Source organism: Microtus pennsylvanicus, chromosome Y, assembly GCF_037038515.1.
Source record: "Microtus pennsylvanicus isolate mMicPen1 chromosome Y, mMicPen1.hap1, whole genome shotgun sequence".
Classification (NCBI taxonomy): domain Eukaryota; kingdom Metazoa; phylum Chordata; class Mammalia; order Rodentia; family Cricetidae; genus Microtus; species Microtus pennsylvanicus.
The window spans coordinates 41,715,088-41,733,712 of record NC_134602.1 but is presented as its reverse complement, the minus strand read 5'-3'; the positions used below and the strand labels follow the sequence as shown (position 1 = coordinate 41,733,712).

At 36.1% G+C, this 18,625-nt stretch overlaps 1 protein-coding gene across 7 annotated transcripts in view; it reads left to right on the top strand.

Annotated features, from left to right (window-relative positions):
* The window catches only part of LOC142841994 (histone demethylase UTY), a 159,358-nt gene that overhangs the window by 24,268 nt on the left and 116,465 nt on the right, over positions 1-18,625 (top strand). For all 7 annotated transcript variants that reach the window (XM_075958977.1, XM_075958975.1, XM_075958974.1 and 4 more), the window contains 3 exons: positions 1,089-1,147; positions 3,826-3,946; positions 15,664-15,718. In XM_075958977.1, coding sequence (XP_075815092.1) covers positions 1,089-1,147; positions 3,826-3,946; positions 15,664-15,718 — 235 coding nt within the window. The remainder of the gene's footprint in view (positions 1-1,088; positions 1,148-3,825; positions 3,947-15,663; positions 15,719-18,625) is intronic.

Sequence of the window (18,625 nt, the reverse complement as noted above, 5' to 3'; positions counted from 1 at the left end):
TTTCCAGAAAAATGAAGTTTTAGGGTATGTTTAAGGACTTACTTACTTGTTAAGCCTTGTCTTAAAAGTTCAACTTTTCTAACAATGGAAATTCAGGCAACATAAAATTATAGTAATTATTACTATGAAGCTATGTTTCCTTTTAAAAGAATAGTGAGATTTTAGCACTTGGAATTTAAACAGATTATACACTTGGACATTAAACTCTTGTATTGGTTAAGTGACTTAGGTTAAAATATTTTGCTTTTAACTTAAAAACAAATTTAGACTTGCATTTCTTTTATTACTACCAAAAACACTAAATCTGTTTATAATTTACATAGTGGAAACCTGGTTGTGATGACACACACCTTTAATTCAACACTCAGAAGACAGAAGCAGGCACATCTTTGTGAGTTCCAGGCTAGCCTTCTTAGTGAGTTTCTAGTCTGCCAAAGCTATATCAAGACTTATCCTCCTAATTCCCCCAAAGTAGAAGAATACAAAGAGATTGTCTGTAGGCTTTCCTGTCATTAGGCATTTCTGCAAAGAGAAGTTTTAGGGCACCCTTCCATTCTTTAGGATGGAGTGATTGGAAAGAAGCTAAATATTCTCAATATTGCTTGTCTTCTCTTTGGCTTTGGTCAGTTGTTTTGTTACATGCATTGTGATACCTGGAAAATAGTAAGAATACCTTATATGCCTGTTTTAAATTTTTTTTGTTTTGCTATATTGACAGGGTCTTTCTATGTATGTCTGGGAACTCTGTATAGAGTGGGATAGCCTTGAATTTGTAGAGATATATCTGCCTTTGCCTCTTGAATACTGGGATTTAAAGTGAGTGCCACCAAATGCTTGGCTTTTTTTTTTTTCTTTTCTTTTTTTGGTCTGGCCTACAGAGGCCAGAAGAGGGTGGCAAGTTCCTTAGAACTAGAGTTACAGATGTGTTGACGTGTTGACATTCGTAATCTAACCAGGGTCTTGTAAGAGCAGATGGTGCTCTTACAAGCACAATCTCTCCAACAACTGAGCCATCTCTCCAACAACTGCTTAATTTCTTAATATGTGTAACAAATTGAAAAAATAGTAAAAATTATTTTGCTTTACAGAATGCTGCCTTTTTATATGGTCTTGGTTTGGTTTACTTCTACTACAATGCATTTCATTGGTAAGTTCACAACAATCTTAAGTTTTTCCAGTGAAGTATACTATATGTAATAAGTACAGTATATTAATGTCTGTAACTTCGTATTTTTAGTAGTCCTATTTTTACCTTTCTAGAATTCCAATGAGTTTTGATTCTTTACTCCTTTGGTCTGCCTACACAAATATTGGAAAGTTTAATAGGTTTTTGTTAGGATTCAAATAACCAAAAGAAATAGTTTAAGAGGAAAATTGTTTTATTTTTAGTCACTGTGGATTTCAACATTTGAGTAATTTAGGTCTTTAATTTCTGGGCTGTGGGCTTTGATGTGGTGGGCACACTGTATTGAAATGAGAAAATATTCAGAGGAAGCATGTCAAGATACTGTTCCAGGGAATGTGTCCTTACTAACTTAGCTCCTTCACACAGAGTCTTCCATCAAAGATTTTCATCTCTTCCCATCAGTACTCTATTTGTAACCTAAGAATCTACTTGTGTGTTATTGATTAGGTTAGAGATTGATTAGGTTAGATTTCTTCCCAAAAGCGCATCATCTGACCAGTAAGTTTTTAACGTAGGTTCAAATAATGTAATGATAAGAACCATTACAATGATTGCGATAGCAACTTGTAATTGTAAGTTGAAAAAAAAATCTACATGTTAGTATATAAATGTGGGTTTGTGTGTGATATACTGCAGAGCTTGAAGAGGCCAGAAGAGGGCATGGGATTTTCTGGGATTGTTGTTAGAGTTAAGTGTGAGCTACCTGGAAATTGAATTTGGTTTTTCTGCAAGAGCAATAGGCACCCTTAACCATTGAGCCATGTTTCCATTTTAAATGTTTAAATTTAAAACAGTATTTTTTTTTCTTAATGCATTGGTATTTGCCTCAGTGTATATCTCTGAGTATACTATATACATTTAAAGGCATGCAAAGTCCAGAAACTGGATGGAACTGGAGGTAAAATGTTGTCTTATGTTTTCAAATAATTGAACCTTGGTACTCTGGAAGAGCTGCAAGTGCTCTTAATTACTGCATCATCTCTCCATTCTTAATTTGCAACAAATGTCAGAATTTAGAATGAACTTTTTCAAAAGTTTACTGATATTAATCATTCTTCACTGAGCATTAAGTAATAGATAAGATAATATTAAATGCAGGAACCATTTTGACTCCTCACCCCATTTGAAGTCAGAAGGAAGTTAATGGAACTTTACTATGTAGACTAGGCTGGTGTCTTTCCCACTGCTAGCTTTAAGGTGCACCACCACACTGTGCTTCTGAATGTTAGTCCTTAATTCATGAAAAATGTGATATATTTTGACTGTGGTTGCTCATATCCTTAATCCCAACAGACATGCATATCTCTTTGAGTTCCAGGCCAGTGAGGGTTATATAGACTTTGTTTCATCACTTCTCTGTTAAGATGATACTTTTTGTTGAAGTGAAAATAATTTTCTTTCTAATTATGATAGACTCTAGGAAACAGAACAGGAAAATTTCAAAACTGACCTTTTCTAAATCATTCTTTCTTTCTTTTTTTTTAAAATATTTATTTATTCATTATATATACAATATTCTGTCTGTATGTATGCGGAAAGGCCAGAACAGGGCACCAGACCTCATTATAGATGGTTGTGAGCCACCATGTGGTTGCTGGGAATTGAGGAATTGAACTCAGGACCTTTGGAAGAGTAAGCAATGCTCTCAATCTCTGAGCCATCTCTCCAGCCCTAAATCATTCTTTCTTATACTAACTTGCAAGTGGATTGTCAACTAAATATGAAAGGAAAAATAAACCTTCTAGAATAACAAATAAGTAACATTAACATCCTCATATTCTTACCTTTTCAAGAACTTTGCCATTTCTTCAGAAATCAGCTGTTATAGTCTTGTCACATTCTTGTATTCTTAGGAGTTATGATATAAGTTCTAAGTTCAAAGATGTATATAGTTACAGGGCAAGTTCAAGACCACCTTTCATCACCTAAAAATTTTATTAGAATAAATTTTGTCAAATGTAATAGTCAGGTATTACTAGAGTCACAGAACTTAGGGAATGAATTTCTTTATATGTGTATGTATATACACATACACACATGTACATAGATACACACATATATGAATTTATTGGAATGACTTTCAGTGGCTACAGTGTAACAATGGGTAGCTGAGAATGGAAAATCCAAGACTCTAGTAGTTGGTCAGTCTCACAATCCTGGGTGTTTCAGGTGGTCTTCTGTATGGGCCAAAGTAGGCTTCAAGGCCAGTAAAGGAATGGATGTGCTGACAAGGGAGGGCAAGCAGGAGAAGAACTAACCCATTGTCCTTAAATGGGCTGGTGGCAGAAGTTGTGGCCCTGGATAAAGATGTGCCTTCCAGCTTTTAGGTCTGGATTAAAAGTGGTGGTTGTCTTGTCTCAATATCTGTCCTCCATTTCTGGATTATAGTTCATTCCAGGTAGTCAAGTTGACAACCAAGAATAGCCATCACATGAGATAATTGCAGAATTTGAGAAGAGATTAGGTTGAACTACATTTATTGTCTTTTGTTTTTATTATTTACTCATAGGTTTGTGTAAAAATAGCATTCACGTTTCAGTGCACATTAGGAAACTAGATTATTTCCTGTATAATGTAGAATACATGTGTTGCATACATAATCTTTTAAAATATTTTCTATATATATCTTTTCTCTTCAGGGCAACTAGAGCATTTCAAGATGTCCTTTATGTTGACCCCAGTTTTTGCAGAGCCAAGGAAATTCATTTACGCCTTGGTTTTATGTTCAAAGTGAATACAGATTATGAGTCTAGTTTAAAGGTAAGTGGTTGAAATTTTCAGGTATATTATAATCATATTTGTTTTCTATCTCTTTCTGTTGTATCTGTTCTGTTAAATATTATTTTAAAATGTTGAAGTTAATGGCAACACTATGAAAGAAATTTAGAATATGAACTAAAAAAAAGATGGAGCTTGATTTTAAGGTATAAAATGGTTTCTCTAAATTTAGATTTTGTCTTTTGTGTAGATTTAAAGAAGTTTATGGTAGGAAAGTGGTGAAAATATTGGTTAATAGGATAATTAGCCTTGACTACACTTAAAACAAACCAAATATAGAAAAGAAATTATTATTGTAGATGGATTGTCTTATACTTAGTTCAAACTTCTGTAGGTTTTTCTTTCTAAAGAACTTGTGTTTTCTAGGAGACAACTCTTTATCCTGGTAGTCACTAGTAGTAGGACTATTTTTTTATGCTTATATAGTTTTACTATTTAAGTGAGGACTGATAATAAAATTATGAAATGATTAATGGAAACTGATTTGCTTATTTGCTCTGTTAATTTATGAATTCTTTTTAGTAAAGTGATTTTAAACTCATCTGTTTATGATTAAAAGGTTGTAATTTATCAATATACTTTTTGAGTTTGGCAATGCTATGAAAATGTTTTCCAAGTATTTTCCTATCTATATAACAGATAAGTCAGTGTTTACTGACACCACTTTGTATGGATATAAAAGTAAACAAAATATATGTAGATTAAGGATGTGTAGGAAAGGTTTTGTAGTATGGATGTATAGAGCAGGTTTTTTTTTTTTAAGAGAGTCACGTTCATATTTATAGGTAGATAAAAGGAGTGTACTAGAGCGTAGAATAAGTATTTTTTTTTTAAGAGTAATTTGAATATCTGTTAGAACATAGCTGTATGCACTGTGGGAAGGCTCAAAGGGATCATGCAAAGTTTTGACTCAGTCTAATCTTCATAGACAATAATAGGTTTCTCAGAGGTAGTATGTTAAAATGACAACACAAACAGTAATATAGAACAAAAATATGATGAGTGAAAGAATATTTGAAGTTTATTTCATGACAGGAAAATTTGCATGATCCTGAAATATGAAAACTTTGCTAGAGATTTAGAATTTAGATTTAGAATTTGTAATTGTTTAGACTTCAGGGCTAAGGGTGTAGAATCTTTTTGGAGTAATTTTTGTGTTAAGAAACATTATTAAATTTCTTTAGGACAATGTTTAGTGAATTACTTTGTGGGTTATATGACTCTAGATTGAGATTTTTATATTGGAAATGAAGGTATGCAAGTTTAGGATAGCATTAATTGTTTTTTAAGTATTTGTATTCAGCATATTACTTGATGGAAAATATTTTGACATTTTATGTTTAGTGCTTAAACCATGAAAGAATTATTATTTTCCCTCCTGAAATAGTCTCATCTTATGTATCTTAGATAAATAGTTCAAACTGTAGAGATGACAGTGATCACAGATATGTATCACCGTTCTCTTTTACATAGTGCTGATTATTGAACCCAGAGTTTTTTACATACTAATCAAGAACTCTGTAAGATGAGCTATATCCATACTTCAACATGTTTTATTTTGTAAGATCTTGAATACTAACAGATAATGTTGGTTTCATTAATCTTTTATGTGGATTTATCTTTTCATTCACCATTTAGATTTTAGTGAGGGAAAAGGGAAAGTGTTTAAGAGATAGGCTCTGAGGTGAACATATTCAGGGGAGCAGCCATTTGTTAATAATGCTTAGTAATTAGTAATTTTGGAAGAATATGGTACAGAGTTGCATAAAGACACTTTACTTTTGTAAAATAAGGTATCTGCTTCTTTGTTTGTTTGTTTTTTCGAGACAGGGTTTCTCTGTAGCTTTGAAGTCAATCATGGAACTCACTTGTTAGACCAGGCTGGCCTCGAACTCATAGCCTCTTTAAACAACAGGTTTTGTTAATATATGACCCATGTTATGTGCCTGCAGTCAGTTTACCTCAGACTTGTCAATGGAAGTTTCTGTCCCTCCCAGATCTGCAGCCATTCATCTCAAAGAAACACACAGAGGATTGTATTAATTATAAACTGTTTGACCTGTTAGCTCAGGCTTATTATTAATTAGCTCTTACAACTTAAATTTACCTACAATTCTAGTGTATGTTCAGCCATGTAATTTGGTACCTTTTCTCAGTGCAACATTCTCATTTCGATTCCTCTGCATCTGGCTGGTGACTGTGTCTCTTCCTTTCCTCTTCCCTGAATTCCCCTCATTTGGTTGCTCCAGCTATACTTCCTGCCTCACTACTGGCCATTCAGTGTTTTATTAAACCAATGTGTATGACAAATCTTTCCAGTATTCAAGAGCATTATCCCACAGCACAGATTTCTTGGTGAGAGAGAAAAAAAGAGTTGATTTTTTTGTTAGAGTTGTGAGAAGAGAAAGGCTAAAAGGTCTATGAGACTGTTTAGGAGTTGGTATAGTCAATCAACTCTTTATACCAGCACAAGAGATCACAGAGGATGAGACTTTTGTAGCAGCATCAGAAAGGTCTGGATTCTAACTTCTTGTTGTACACTAGTAGCAATATGGAAGAACTGTTAGCTTTGAAACCTTTTTTTTTTTCTCACAACAGTTTTGATAATTTTTACCAGTAAATAAGTGTTATCTCTTGGAAATTCTTAGGCTAGATGATAGACGGGGGCCTGGGTAGTGAGGATTGTTGAAGTTGAGAAACAAAAAAGCAAACTATTATCAGCAAATTTTAAATCTTAGCAGTTCCTAAGAGGATAGAGATGAATAAGAATGCATAAATTTATAGTCTAAGAAAGCAGGCAGACCCTACATTGGTAGGAATTCATTATCACAGGGAAAGATTGATGTTTGTCTAGAGTAACATAGTAGTTTTGCTTAGAATTTTGGCCTGTTCTGCAAAGGGAAAAAAGAAAACTTAGACCCTTTGAATTAGAACTCAGACAAACAGGCAGGGTTAGTGTTGAAGATTTGCCAGCAACTTTATAGACTGACGAGTTTCTGGATTAGTACAATATCTCATTACTAGTATCATTATTTCTCTTATCTTCTTAGTGGTTCTTTAGGTGAATCAGCTTTCCTGAGAAAGTTGATTGGCAAACCCAGTCAGATTAAGTCTTTTTTAACAATTAATATGTTATTTAATGAGTGTTAAATTTACATCACTTTTTTTACTCCCTGTGTTCTTGTTGCCTCTCTTATCCCTGTCACTCCTCAAATTCATGGTCTCTTATTCTTAAATTACAGTAATTATAAATATGTGTGCATGCTGGGCAAATACCCTGCTTCTCCTGAATGCTAGAGGAGATTCTTTTCTTTTTTGATTTGTAGGAAGTAGATTTTCATTAATGGCCTTCAACAATGCCCTGATACCTCTACCCAATTCCTTTTACATGGCATTTTAGATATTTTTGTTTGTTTGCAAAACAGTTTTTTTTTTTTCCTGTACATTTCTGGCTCCTGGAACTACTCTGTAAACCAGGCTGGCCTCAGAGATCAACCTACTTTCGCCTCCCAAGTGCTGGGATTTAAGGTGTGTACCACCCCATTTAATTTTTTCCTCCCAGGGTTCTAATTGACCTAGAACTTTCTTTGTAGTCCAGGCTATCCTTGAACTTACAGAGATCTTTCTTCCTCTGCCTACCGAGTGCTGTGTTTATAGGTGTGTACTACCACCTACTTTAAATCTTTTAAGAGATTTTTTTTTTTAATGTATCTGTTTTGGTTGTGTTATTGGTTGTCTAATATGAGTCCAGGTACCGTCAAAGGCCAGAAAAAGTTGTAAGAGGTCACTAGCTTTTTGGAACAGAGAGATAGTTGTGAACTACTCACCATGTGTGCTGGGAACTGAACTCAGGTCCTTTCCTGAAAGGATAAATAAAATTGAAGGCCAAGTGGGTACGTTTGGCTGACGCTGCCAAGGTTATCACTAAGCAAACATGCCCTTTGATGTAGAGTTGGTGCAAGAGGTTTGTTAGGTAAGGGGGAGAGTGGAAGAATGGAAGGCTGAGTTGAAGTGGGCACTTGAGAAAATGAGACTGACAAGAGGAAGAAAAGTAAGAGAGGAAAAAAAGAGTTAAGAGAGGAAAGAAGAGACAAAGAAGGGAAAGAGGCAAGAGATGTGAGAAACGAGGTAAAGAGATAAAGAGGGCCAACTGTGCCTGCTGGGCACTTTGAAAAGGCTGCAAATGTCACATAGCTGACAGTGGAAAGACACCCGGTGATGACATAAATGCTTTGGTGCCAAAGGCAGGCTGCTGCTGTGGTGGATGCTAACAGGTACATAATCTTTTTTTAGATAACATGAATTTTTGCTCTAGATTTATATTTTAAATGGTATGAAGGCGTAATTATGATGTTTCGTTTTTTTTGTGTTACTAGAAAAAAGTGGAACTTATAAGTCTAAAGGTGGTTATAGCGGTTGATAGACTTTGGTACTCTCTTCAGTGGTCTTTAATCCTGCTAATACATATGTAGTTATCTAACATGACTCATTTAAGAAAGATACTTGTGAATCTGTATAGGACCTAGCTAGACCCTCTGAATGTGATGATATTTGCATGGCTGGGGCAGACTGCAGAGCCACTGGCAGTGGCAGCAAGTGTCCTTGCTGCTTGTACTGGCTTTTTGGAACCCATATTCTCTGGATGGAGACCTTGCTCAGTTTGGATATAATAAAGAGGGCCTTGGTTTTTACTAGGAGCAATGTGCCTTACCCTCTCTGGGGAGTGGATGGGGATAGGGTGTTGGAGTAGACTTGGAGAGGAAGGGATGGAATGGGAACTGGAATTGATATGTAAAATGAAAAGAAGATAGTTTGTTTTCTTTAAAAAAGAAAAAGAAAAAAAGGAAGGTCCTTGTTTCCCCAAATCTTATTTGTTTTGTTTTTAGACATGATCTCAGTATGTAGCTCTGGCTGTCCTGCAGTTTACTATGTGTGTTAGAAACACAATTGAAGCCAAGAGGTATGTCTTTAATTCCAGCACTCAGGAGGCAGAGGCAGGAGGGTATCTGAGTTCAAGGCCAGCCTGGTCTATAGAATGAGTTCCAGGACAGGAAATGTTCCAAAACTACACAGAGAAACTCTGTTTCAAAACACAAAACAAAAACGAATAAAATTCTGGAAAAACAAAACAAAAACCAAAAACCACAATTGAGGATAACAAATCAAAAGGCTACCACACAATTTAAGGTATCTCAATACAACAAATTTTATTTTAGTAGTAAAAGTTCTATTCTAAAATACTAAAGCAAGAACATTTTGTCTAAAGTGCTAGTTTTTTATTCCTAATGTAAGAGGAATAGTGACTGTTCCTCATTGGCTCAGTTCCAGTGTTTCAGTTTATTCCTTATTAACTAATATGAGAAATCAATAGACAAGAGAAGGAGACCAAACAAAGAAAGGTAATGCACATTTAAGCACTGTGAGAAAGTTGAAGCAATTAAGTAGAGGTGTAAAAACATTCTAAGAAGATGTCATTAATGAAAGAACTGAGTGGAGAGGCACACCAGGCCTGTAGGGCCTGTTTTTTTTTTTTTTTTTTTGGGCGCTGGGGGAGGGGAGTGTTGTTGTTTACTCTTACAGACCAGGCTGGCCTCAAACTCACAGACATCCACCTCTGTCTCTGCCTCCTAATTACTGGGCCACTTTCATCCAACAAGACATGCTGTTATAAAAAGGGCGGGCTTCTTGTTGACCCAGCTGCTCAGCTTTCTTATGCCCAAAATAATCACACAGAAATTGTATTAATTAAATCACTGCTTGGCCCATTATCTCTAGCCTCTTACTGGCTAACTCTCACATCTTGATTTAACCCTTTTCTTATAATCTATGTATCACCACGATATTGTGGCTTACTGGGAATGATTCAACATGTTTGACCTGGTGTCTCCATAGCGGCTCTCTGTGACTCTGCTTTCTTCCTCCCAGAATTCAGTTCTGTCTTCTCTGCCTCCCTAAGCTCTGCCCTATCAGGTCAAGTAGTTTCTTTATTGATTAACCAATGAAAGCAACACATAAACAGAAGGATCTCCTACACCAACATGCAGTTTTTAAAGCATGCTTTCAGGGGAGTGGAGAAATGGTTGAACCTTTAAAGAGTGTTGCCTCTCTTTTAAAGGATTCAAATTGGGTTCCAAGTATCATCCATATTGGCAGTTGACAACACTTATAATTCCAGATCTGGGGAATTTGATGTCTCAGACTTCTGTAGACAATAGGGCATGCACATATGTCACAGACATCCATGTAGGAAAACCACCCATAAACATAAAAATAAATAGCAAGACATAACAAGAAAAGACTGGATTTCTGGCATGTAGAGCAGGCTGGCCTGTAACTTAATAGAGATTACTGCTTCATTCTATGCATCTCAGTGTTTAAAATGTCTGGGTCCTTGCCATATAAATATCAATAGCTTTCCTGATCTTTCAATTATACCATATCAGAATTTCTTTTTTTTAAGTTATTTATTTATTACGTGTACAATATTCTGTCTGTGTGTCTGTCTACAGGCCAGAAGAGGGCATACAGATCACATTTCAGATGGTTGTGAGCCACTATGTGGTTGCTGGGAATTGAACTCAGGACCTTTGGAAGAGCAGGCAATGCTCTTAACCTCTGAGCCATCTCTCCAGCCCACCATATCAGAATTTCTGGCTTGGGTGTAGGCACACCTGTTTCTAAACCATTCTATTTTTATGGTAGAATGTTAAGAGATTAAGTCTACTATGAAGGAGCATGTAATCACAACTCTAGGGTAAGATGGACTGTGAGTGTGAGGTCAGCTTGGGGTAAAAAGGCCAGCATTGGCAAGGCCTTGCTACAGAAAAATAAGAACAACAGAATTTAAAATCTGGAGAGAGGGGATAGGTAATTTATTTTCTGCCTGTTTTTCCTTAATTGTGTCAGAAATATATTTGAGGTGGCAAAGAAAAAGGTCAAAACTCCATTTGAAGTATCTGGACAAGTCAAGGCTCGTCAGTGTAGAAGGAAACACAGAAAGGAAGGACACTTGGTTTTTTAATGCAGGTGGCAATTGTTTTTTTCCAATTTTTGCTGAGATCCGACTCCGACTTCACAGTCTTGACATTGGTTGGTTTAAATTTTTTTAAAGAATTTTTTTTTTTACTTTAAATTTATTTTATGTGTATGGATGCTTTTCCTGTATTTGTATATTTACCCTCTGTTCATTCCTGGGGAAATTTTTTTTTCTCTCTCTCTCTCTCTTTTTTTTTTTTATTGAGAAAAGGAAAAAAAAAGTTTCCGCCTCCTCCCAGCCTCCCACCTCCCTCCCCCTCCACCCACATTTCTTCCCCTCCCCCTACTCCTCTCCCCCTCCCTCTCCAGTCCAAAGAGCTGTCAGGGTTCCCTGCCCTGTGGAAAGTCCAAGGTCCTCCCCCCTCCGTCCATATCTAGGAAGGTGAACATCCAAACTGGCTAGGCTCCCACAAAGCCACAACATGAAGTAGGGTCAAAACCCCGTGCCATTATCCTTGGCTTCTCATCAGCCCTCATTGTCTGCCATGTTCAGAGAGTCCGTTTTTATCCCATGCTTTTTCAGTCACAGTCCAGCTGGCCTTGGTGAGCTCCCAATTGATCAGCCCCACTGTCTCCGTGGGTGGGTGCACCCCTCATGGTCCTGACTTGTTTGCTCATGTTCTCCCTCCTTTGCTCCTCATTCGGACCTTGGGAGCTCAGTCCAGTGCTCCAGTGTGGGTCTCTGTCTCTATCTCCATCCATCACCAGATGAAGGTTCTAAGGTGATATGCAAGATATTCATCAGTACTGCTATAGGATAGGATCATTTCAGGTTCCCTATCCTCAGCTACCTAAGGAACTAACTGGGGACATCGCCTATTGTATGTATGAGAGAGAGAACAAGCAGAAACATCTGAATGAATCCAGAACAGAGACAGAAAGTAGTAGACTGAATATGGGCAGCACCATATTCTGAGAGATATCAAAGCAGAACAAAGGGATAGAGAGAGTGGGCATGGTGAGGGCTATAGGAGAAGAGCTAGAGATGAAACAAGAGAAAGTAAGCAAGAATAGGAAGGTTATAAGGAGAGTGAGTAGCTGGGGATAGGGGAGTCTACGAGCTGGAAAAATTTAGGGTAGGGGTGGTGTATTGGGTGTACTGAGGAAGCCTGGAGACCAACATGAGCTTTGTATGCTAATAAGCACCACACACCTTTCTTCTAGTAAATAGGGAAATTTCTCCTTTGGTAGCAGGGAATCAGCTTCACAAGTTCTTGGGAAATGCTGACTTTTCCATAACCCCCAGAATTTGGGACAATGGAGTTTGGTTTCCACCTGACAGTTGTTAGCTATCATTTGTTTTGGAAGTGAAGCTAAGATCATCAAGTGTTTTTAAACCACTGAGCCACCTTTCTAGCTTCCATAGACTATTTTAAAAGCTCAAAGGAAATAAAAAGAGAAGAGGTGAAGGGTGAACTTTTTAAATCTGAGCATCAAGTAGGACCTTTATGTAAACTATTAGGGTCCTGGAGAAGTCCCAGAAAAGACCTTTGCCCATTCAAGCAATCAAGAGCATTCTTTTTTTTAAATCTCAAAAATAGAAGTACCAGCATGCTAGGGTGCACATCTAACACAAAGGCAAATGGTGAATGGTGACCCCCAAGAAAAGGTTGCAGTCTCTTTTATACAACTAGAGGAAAACAGTTCTACATGGCTAAAATTCTAAAAGCAGTGTGATGATTCTATCTGGGATTGACTTATGCAAGTGGCAATTATATTAGTACATTTCTAATTAGTTAGGGCTAATGGATATAGCTTCTACATTATTGGGCATGTCTGAACAATCCCAGGCTTTGTCTTTATTTGGTCATTGTCTTCACTGTCAAGGGGTGCTAGTGATTGGTTGCTCCTTGTTCATGTCTTCCTCAGAAACTATTTTGTTCAGTTTCAAGAGGCAGGAACTCAGGCCTAGTTATTAACTGAGTTATTAGGGGCCTAGCATTATATTTGCCTAGCCCCTCCATAAACAAAAGTTTGTAATGGTTTGGGGGATAAGAGGAATTTTTTTTTTTTTTAAAGAAAAAGATTTGGGTTTTTTATTGTAAACACTAGTTTTATGTTATCTGATAGAAGACTCATTAAACATTTCTTATAGAAAAATTATGTCTTTTGTTAGTGTTTTACTTACATGTGTGAAGTTTTGCCAGTGTATGTGTACTTCATGCATAAGTTGTGCCTTAGATGACCAAAAAGGGACTTGGAATTAGGGATAGTTCTTAGCCATACTGATGATGATTATTGAACCTGGGGTCTTCTCTCCAGCCTCAGAGTTTTATTTTTTTCAGAAACTCTGAACCTTCTAATTTTTGTTTTATTGAGGGTTTATTTCTTCACCTCCCTTTTTCCCCTTATTTTTCTTTTTTGAGACATAGTGTCTATATGTAGTTCTAGTTTTCCTGGAACTTGCTGTGTAAAACAGGCTGGCCTCAGACTCATGCAGATCCATCTGCCTTTGACCCCTAAGCACCATTACTTCTGGCTTATTTCTTCTTCTTTGGCAGCACTTATTTTCCTGTCTTTCCTCTTCTTAAGGAGAGTAGCTAATAGCAAACCATGTTAGGTATCACAGAAACTCAGGACAAATGACTGAAGTATATATTTAACATATTAATGTAGATACTGGTTGCTAGTGTCCCTCAGTCCCTCAGTCCCTGCTCCTGAGCTTTGTTTCCCTTCTCCAAACTTCTGTTTTCCAGTCACTCCTTAGTGCTCTTGGTTCCCATGTGCTCTTTTTGCTTCCTCTCTTCTTTCCCGTCCCCTAATGACCTGGTTCAGCCCACTGGCCTAGTTCAGGCTGGAATTTTCTAGATATCTCTTTGTCCTGCCTCCTATCTACAATAAACCATTTCCTCAAATATATCTAGTAGTAACCAGGTCTTCATGTTTTCATTCAGGTAGGTATCATGTCTTGGCTTAAAATGCTTATATACAGTGAATAATAATAATAATTTTTGTTTTGTTGAGACAGAGTTTCTCTGTGTTGTGCTAGCTGAGAACTTGCTCTGTAGACCAGGCTGGCCTTAAACTCACAGAGAGCCACCTGCCCGTGCCTCTTGAGTGAATGTATGTCATGACTTTAACTTGTTTGTTTTCATATATTTCTTGTCGTTTATAACACTTCTTTGATAATCTCTCCATTTTAATGATTTCATCAGTTTGAATTGTGTCATCTGTCTTTTGATTGTTGAATTTGTTAGACTTTCTTCTTGTTTGTTTATTTATTTATTTGTGTTTTTCAAGCCAGAGTTTCCATGTGTGGCGTTGGCTGTCCTGGAACTCGCTCTTTAGATCAGGCTGGCCTCAAACTCAGAGATTATCCTCCTGCCTCCTTTTCCCAAGTGATGGGATCAAACACATGCACCACCACTGCCAACTTCTGCCCACTTTTAAATTTTTATTTTTGATTTTGTTACAATTTCATTATTTATAGGAAATTGAAAAGAATTGAAACACACAGAGACCTCAAAGGCAAAATCAGACAATATTAGTCTGAGATAGGCATCTCAACAATTGACAGTAGTGTGACTATGGTAAAGCATTATAAGTCCTTGAGCTTGGTGATGTTACTGCCCATGGTAGGTTAGTTTTTCTCAAATCAGTCACTTATCAAGAAAATGTGTCTCATACTGCTTATTGACATTGTGGTGGCGACAGTTTTCTCAGTTGAAGTTCTTAGATGACTTGTGTCCAGTTGGCAAAAAACTAACCAGGACTGTACCCTGAAAAAGATATTGCTAAGCTAAGCAAAGAAGCTAATACTATGGCATTACAAATGACTTTTCCATGGCTGGATAGATAGCACAGTGATAAGAACACTTGGCTGTTCTTCTGAGGACCTGTGTTTGATTCCCAGCAACCACAGGTTGGTTATCTCACAACTGTCTGTAACTCTATTCGTAGATGATCTGATGTTCTATTCTGGCGTTTGCTGCTATCCACAACAAGTGACATGTACATATGTACATATAGGAAACATACCCATGAACATAAATATGTTCAAAAAACATTAAAAAACAAAAAGCGAGAAACTTAGAATAACAAGCCACTCTTGTTGGTAATTGAACATAAAAAAGTAGGAGTAGAAAGCTCAAATATTGCATCTTAAATCAGTTTGTACCTGGGTAATTTATACATAGAGATATGTTTGCCAATTTGAAAAAGCATGTATGTATGTGAATAGCTATTATACCTGTTGCATGTTTCTTACCACAGGTGACACTAGATTAATGTGTTACATATTTGAAATGTAGTCATTTTGAAAATTAGTAAAAATAGATATATTTTTATTAAGTTTTACAAACTGTTGTGTAATTTGGCCTATGAAGTTCATATTAAATTTCTTAAGATTTGATTTGATGCAGAAATGTATTGGCTTTCCAGGTTTTCAGGTAATCACCATTTAATAATTTTTGTCATTTAGTATTTTATTCATTTTATGCTTAAAATATTGACTCAGGATTTAATATGCAAAAATTTTTGCACAAATGTAATTTTGAGGATTTCTTGATTAACATTTCAACATTAATCACTACCTTTTAATACCTATTTTGAGTTAAATATTTCAGTTTTATACTATAGTAGTTTCATTTTATAGACTTTTAAAAAGAAATAAAAAGCTATTTTATGGAATTCTAACACATTGTATTTTCACTTTCTTTTGGCAGCATTTTCAGCTAGCTTTGATCGACAGTAATGCCTGTACTTTGTCCAGTGTGGAAAGTAAGTATTTTTGTCTTTTGAGTGTGAGTTTCAAATTGTATGTATTGTTTTTGTTTCTGTGATTTAATTTCTTTGGGTGCATTTTTAATAATAAAGAACACTAGAGAAATGATTTACTTCTTTGTATCAAATAGTAATATAAGAGCCATACCCCCCTTCTGTTGTCTTTAATGGGAAAAATCCTCTTCTGTTGTAATGTCTTAGGATTAGCATATTATAGGAACTATTTAGGGGCTGTGAGACCTGCTCCAGCCCCTATCCAGGGTTCCAAAGACGAAATGCTTCTCAGGAGTGAAGTGTCAGAGATCTCTATAATGACTTTACACACAATCTGAGGGTCATGATCTTTATTTCATGTGCTCTTTATTGTTCTGTAGTGCTGCAAAAGGTTCTAGCTTATAAACATGTACAATCACCAATTCTCCATCCCTAATCATGTACAAGCCCAGAGTTTTTCAGGGTCCCAGAAACAGGTAAAAGTTTTATACAAAGACTTGGTCAGCCTTTCTTTATAGCTCAAAGTGGGAATGGTTAAGCCTCTGATAACTTCTTAAAGGGAAAGGGGGTTAATTAAGAGAGAGACTAAGTCATTAAAGAGATCTAAGAGGAGAAGATGTGAACTTTTGTTGTTTTCTTAAATGGGACTAGGTAAATAAGCTGAAAGTTATAAACAGTGAAAATTAGGAACAAAGCAAGAACCATCTTTTCAGGATGCTGCTCTTCTCAGAGGACAGAAGGAGTATTTGGTAACTAGGCAACATATGTAAGAAACAGGGAAGCCTATGGTGTTTGGTTCCTGTTGGCACTTACACCACATGTTAACTGGCTGAAAGGAGTTTTTTGGCTCTAAGAATTCCATCCATATATTCTAAGTTCATACACAGATCTGGTTGAGAGACTGATTACTTGGGAGGAGTCATCCAATATACCAGTGCATAGGGGGAGTTGTGCTCATTAATCAGTTAATGTACTGCTAAGGTTTTTGCGAAGAATCCCCCCATACTGTGACTTCACAGGGAATTTATAGTAAGGACAGTGACTGTTCATAATACATAAACTTCAATCACCCTGCGTGCGGGCCTCCTTCATTGGAATTTAGGATCCCATTGGGAAAACTTGGTGATTTATCAGCTGAATTCTCACTACATAATCCTATGGACGGCAGCAAACTATGACTGTCTTTGAAATTTTCTTTCAAAGAATATTTTAAAAATTTGCTTCATAAAGATTACTAAGTATAAATACTCTTTCTTTTTTTAAAAAAATTTAAATGAATGAGCAGTAAGTGTAAGTTGTAGTAATATACTGCTTTCGGGCCTAAGAAATGACTAACATCTTTAAAATTATTTGATTTGTGTTGGGCATAACATTTATATATAATTTGAAACATATTATGGAATAAAGTTAGTTTGTTTTGGTGTCCATATTTGTCAGTTTTTAGTCTGTAATTGAAATTGGCTTATTCTATATTGCTTTAAATATGTGAAGAATAAAATATTAATAATGTCTTTACCTTCTGAAGTATAATACTTCAGCTATGATAGTGAGTCAGTATGGAACCTGAGACTAATCTGGTGTAAAGTCAGATTGTAAGAATATGACAGAGTTACCTCTGGTAGTTATTTTCTTATTACATTCACCAGATGTGTACAGAAGTAGAGTTTTAATTTTTTTCCTTTTCTTTGCTTTTAATCCTCTTTTAATCCTTTCCTACAGTAATGAAATGACATGAGATTTTTATTTACTTACTGTAGAAGTCAAAGAAACATATTGAAAATGAAGTTAAGTAGAGAAAATTCTCCACCTTATTTATATTGCAAATGAAATTTTTGATTGTGTGTTTATGTTACTATTTCTTTTGATGTATAGGAAATTTTTTTATTTAATCTTAATGCTGCTGCCTGGTTTAGCTTTTTATTTTTACCACATAAAGTCTCAAAATTGACAACTTGTTTGACTTTTACAGGTTGATTTTAGTTAATAAATATTTTTTCTCATTATTTATTTATTTATTTATTTATTTATTTATTTATTTATTTATTTTTTAAGCATGGTCTCAGTACATAACCTGGCTGTCCTAGAACTCACTGCGTATTCTAGGGTGGCCACAAACTCTCAAGATCTTCCTACCTCTGTTACCTAAGTATGCACTAACATGTGTAGTTCCAAATATGTTTATAAAGTAATTTAACAGTTTTCTGATGAAGTGTTCGCAAATGTATTTATTGAGAATTTAACAATCCTGGAGAATATATATTAAATGAAGCTTTTCCAGTTCATAGTATAGTCACTGGATCATAATCTCTTTAGCTTTGATTTTATGATTGTTATTTCTATCAGGCTTTTTAAGCAGATTTTTTAAAGCACTTTTTTTCATTTGCATGTTTTACCTGCATGTATATACACCACATATGCCTGGCATTAATGGAGGTTAGAAGAGGGCATCCAATTTCCTCGAACTGAGTTTGAGATAATTATGAGCTGCCATGAGGGTTTTGGGAGTGGAAGATCAGTCCTCTTAATCTCTGAGTCATATCTCCAATTCTTTAGTAGAATCTTTGTTATATTATTTTTAGTGTTGCCAGGTGGTGGCAGCAGTGGTGCACACTTTTAATTCCAGCACTCAAGAGGCAAAGACAGGCGGGCCTTTTTGAGCTACATACAAGCCAGTATGGTCTACAGAGTAAGTTTCAGGACAAGCTTCAATGCAATAGAGAAACCCTGTCTTGGGGGTGGGGAAGAATGTCATTGTAAAGACATCAAGAGGGGTAAAATGGAAGAGAAAGGTTGGAGGTGTAAAGGATGCAACAAGAGTTTTGGGTTTGCATTTAAGATTTTTCTTCCTGGGCTGGAGAGATGGCTCAGAGGTTAAGAGCACTGGCTGCTCTTCCAGAGGTCCTGAGTTCA